Source organism: Cupressus sempervirens, chromosome 8, assembly GCF_028749045.1.
Source record: "Cupressus sempervirens isolate cs-2001-9-10 chromosome 8, ASM2874904v1, whole genome shotgun sequence".
Taxonomy (NCBI): domain Eukaryota; kingdom Viridiplantae; phylum Streptophyta; class Pinopsida; order Cupressales; family Cupressaceae; genus Cupressus; species Cupressus sempervirens.
The window spans coordinates 471,825,575-471,829,379 of record NC_143125.1 but is presented as its reverse complement, the minus strand read 5'-3'; the positions used below and the strand labels follow the sequence as shown (position 1 = coordinate 471,829,379).

The 3,805-nt window shown below is 30.1% G+C and overlaps 1 protein-coding gene across 2 annotated transcripts; it reads left to right on the top strand.

Annotated features, from left to right (window-relative positions):
* Positions 1-646: 646 nt before the first annotated feature.
* On the top strand, positions 647-1,862 carry LOC149543279 (glycerol-3-phosphate 2-O-acyltransferase 6-like). 2 transcript variants are annotated; one of them, XM_089798124.1, is made up of 3 exons: positions 647-1,433; positions 1,544-1,589; positions 1,765-1,862. In XM_089798124.1, the coding sequence occupies exons 1-3, from the start codon at positions 813-815 to the stop codon at positions 1,812-1,814; spliced, it is 717 nt and encodes a 238-aa protein (XP_089654250.1). In that variant the 5' UTR covers positions 647-812; the 3' UTR covers positions 1,815-1,862. The 2 variants fall into 2 exon arrangements, with proteins under 2 accessions (XP_089654250.1, XP_089654251.1); XM_089798125.1 differs by having other exon boundaries at positions 648-1,433; positions 1,544-1,634.
* The last annotated feature ends 1,943 nt before the right edge of the window (positions 1,863-3,805 follow it).

The following is a 3,805-nucleotide window of genomic DNA, read 5'->3' as shown; positions in this document are numbered from 1 at the left end:
AGAAAGTAATTATAAATTGACAATATATGTGAACTTAAAGAAGTTTCTAAGTTTATACTTTGCAGTTAAACAAGGTTATATAGTATGTTTGAAAATATTGCCTATAACAAATTTTGGGTTTATTAATGAGCTTAAGTATCATATTGACTATTTTATTAAAAAATAACAAGTCAATCAATGTAGACGAATTAATTTTCAGCTTGTCATATACATCACAAAAGTGAAAAAATGATCAATAGGACCATCAAATTTTAGGCTTGCTCCTACATACAAGCCTATCAACGTAAATAGAACTCATTCTAAAAATAACTGATAAAAATCTCATCAATTTTAATTTGGAAAACTAAATTTTATATAAAATTGTTTCTCTTTTAAAGATATTAAATTTTCACAATAAATTATTTACTTTTATAAAATTTCTAAAATCGTATAAAAGATATTAAATTTGTACAATCCACAAAGAAAACGGAAAGAAGGTGTAGACATCTAACAAATCTTATATATAGGTGAATTAAGATACTTCCTTTATTGTAAAATTAGAATAAACTGAATAAATTATCATATCTAGAAGACAGAAAATAAAACGCTGCTGAATTACCCGCGCCGTTATTGCTTTTCGCTAGTGACTCTTTCTCCTCAATTTGTTCATTTAAATTGTCCGTGTCATGGCAGCTCTAGTAGGTGAACATGGCCTTTCCAGTCAAGTTTCTCTGGAAGAGGCCTCATTTTCAAATATTTTTCATACAAAGCTCCGGGCAAGCCAATGGATTTAACCTCCATGTAGCTCATTATCACATTACCTGAAAGAGAAAATGGAGATCCATAAGCAGTTCGGCGTGATAAGCCAATGCAGCTCGGAGGGCCGCGAGTGGCAAACGGTTGCTGCGGATTTGGACGGCACATTGCTCAGATCGAGAAGCCCTTTTCCATACGTCATGGCAATGGCCACAAAGGGCGGGAGCTTTTTGCGAGGAATGCTTCTTTGGGCCAGTGTGCCCTTGATCTGGTTCGTCTACTCATTTGTTTCCGAAGCAGCCGGGATCAAAATCCTCATCTTCATTTCCCTGGCCGGACTTAAAATCCGAGACATCGAATCGATTTCCAGGTCAATTTTGCCCAAATTGTACGCAGAGGATGTGCATCCAGAGTCCTGGAGGGTTTTCAGTTCGTGCGGAAAGAGGTACATTGTGACCGCGAGTCCGAGGGTAATGGTGGAGCCTTTTGCGAGGGATTATTTGGGGGCGGACAAGGTTCTCGGAACGGAGATCCAGGTTACAAGATCCGGACGGGCGACGGGATTCGTGAAGAAACCTGGCGTTTTGGTCGGACGATTCAAGAAGGAGGCCGTCGAGGCCGAATTCGGGCCTCGGGCTGTGCCTGACATTGGGATGGGTGATCGGGAAACGGATCATCCTTTCATGGCCGTCTGCAAGGTGAATTTTTCGTTTAAAGCTTTTCGTTTGTGTTTTAATGGAGGGTTTCTGCCCTGTTCCTGGCTTGTTTTAGGTTTTTTTATGATTCTTTAAATTTGAATTTGGCGCAGGAGGGTTACATGGTGCCTAAGATGAAGGTGGAGGCTGTCCCCAAGAGTAAGCTTCGTAGCTCATGAATTCTTCATATTGTGAGCAGTTGATGTACGGTTTGAAACTGCTCTTTTGTTCAGCATACCATGTTGTAGTTAATTGCATTTTCAATTAAATGCTCCTTGTCAATCATATCATATGGTTGCGGCTAATCAAATTATATTGTTTCTGTCAAATGCAGATATTTATACTATACTAGCAGTTGCACGTTTATGTATGTGCAACGATTAGCCGATAATGAAATAATCGAACAAAGCAAAAAAAAATATTTATTTCTCATTTACATCCAATTTAAAACTATATAATTGAATAAAACAAATGAACTTTTAGTTAAAAGGAATATTCATTTGAATTTTATTATTTAAAAAAAATCAAAAAACTTTTTAGCATAGATATGCATTTCAAATGGTCTCTCAATAATATAACTACTTTCACAATTTAATAAATCTTTGTGTGTATTGTAAATTTAGATGCTAATATAATTTTTTTTTTGTACCAATAGATTTGTACATCTTATTACCTAAATTTCTTACATTTCTTTTATTCTATCATTTTGTAAAATAATATGCATGAGTTTTAACATAAATTCTTTTTGGAAATATTTTTGTCAATTTCAAATAAAATTCATTTCTAATAATTTTTTATGCCTACATTAACTATTTTGTCATAAATATAATGAAGATCATTTTTTAAAAAGCTAATTATGTGGAAATATATAAAGATAAGGATTCAGATAATGATAATGATGGATTTTGAAAGGAAGTTTCTATATTTAATTGGATAGATTTTGTCTTTTTATAGTAAAAGTTTCTCAATTCATTGCAAACTTTATTTTAATTGAGATGCATGCAAATTGTTGAAGGATAAAGAAGAGTCATTATAGAATGCTATAACTATAAATATCAACATAGTCAATTAAATCAAATATATTTTAACAAAAAATTAATAAATAATGCATATTTATAAATAATATTTTAGTTAAAAATTAAATGATACTATTTATATATAAAATAAAATAATCGTGTAGAAAAGATAACAAGTTTTTATTACAAACTATTATGAAGCAATAAGATGCTTGTATTTTGTTAATAGGAAAAGTATGAAATGTAAAAGACCAATAAAAATTAAATACCTATCTATCCACTATTTGTACATACTATACATTGTTTTTAAAAAAGCTAATTATGTGGAAATGTATAAGAGATGAGGATTTTGATAATGATGGATTTTGAAAAGGAAGTTTCTATATTTAATTGGATTGCAAACTTTGTTTCAATTGAGATGCATGCAAATTGTTAGGGATAAACAAGATTCATTATAGAATGCTTTAACTATAAATATCAACACAATCATTTAAATCAAATATATTTTAGTAAAAAACTAATAAATAATGCATGTTTATAAATAATATTTTAGTTAAAAGTTAAATAATACTATTTATATATAGAATAAAATAATTATGTCAAAATGATGAAATTTTTTTTTCACATACTATTATGAAACAATAAGATGCTAGTATTTTATTAATAGGAAAAAGTGTGAAATGTAAAAGATAAAATAACAAAGTTGTAAAAAGTAAATACCTATCTATCCATTATTTGTATATACTGTACATTATTTTTTATATCCATTCATATATTATATATTTATTTGTTCCAAAAAGGATAATATCAAGGCAAACCAAAACAACAACCATTTCGTTCGTAATTATTCGAATCACCAATCCATGCATGATTTTCTTTGAGGAGGAATTGGAAGGTAGATGATCAGAAACAACAGAAGTGAAAACTATACACAAGAAAAATTATTCAATACCAAAATTATGCAAAGTTCAAATGTATTTTAATATTTGTAAGTTATGTAAATAGATTTGTAGAGAACTATTAAAATAATGCATACAATAATGCTCATTTGACTCTCTTATTTGTGCCAAAAGATGAATTTCCAAGAAATTAATAGTTACATTTGTGCCAAAAGATCAAATAACTAATATAAATGAACCTCCAACATCCTTTTAGATGTTGAAATTCTTAATACTTTATTCCCCTGCAACATCAAGAGAGAAAAACTTGATTGCATGCAAATTGATTCTATGTAATATGATTCTAAGGCTAATTTTGTTGATCTTGTACACATAAGTTACAAAAATGAAAGAACTATAAAAGTATAAAATGTAGAAATTAAATCTGTACGAGTCCTTTACCCATAGAAAATGAGAATAA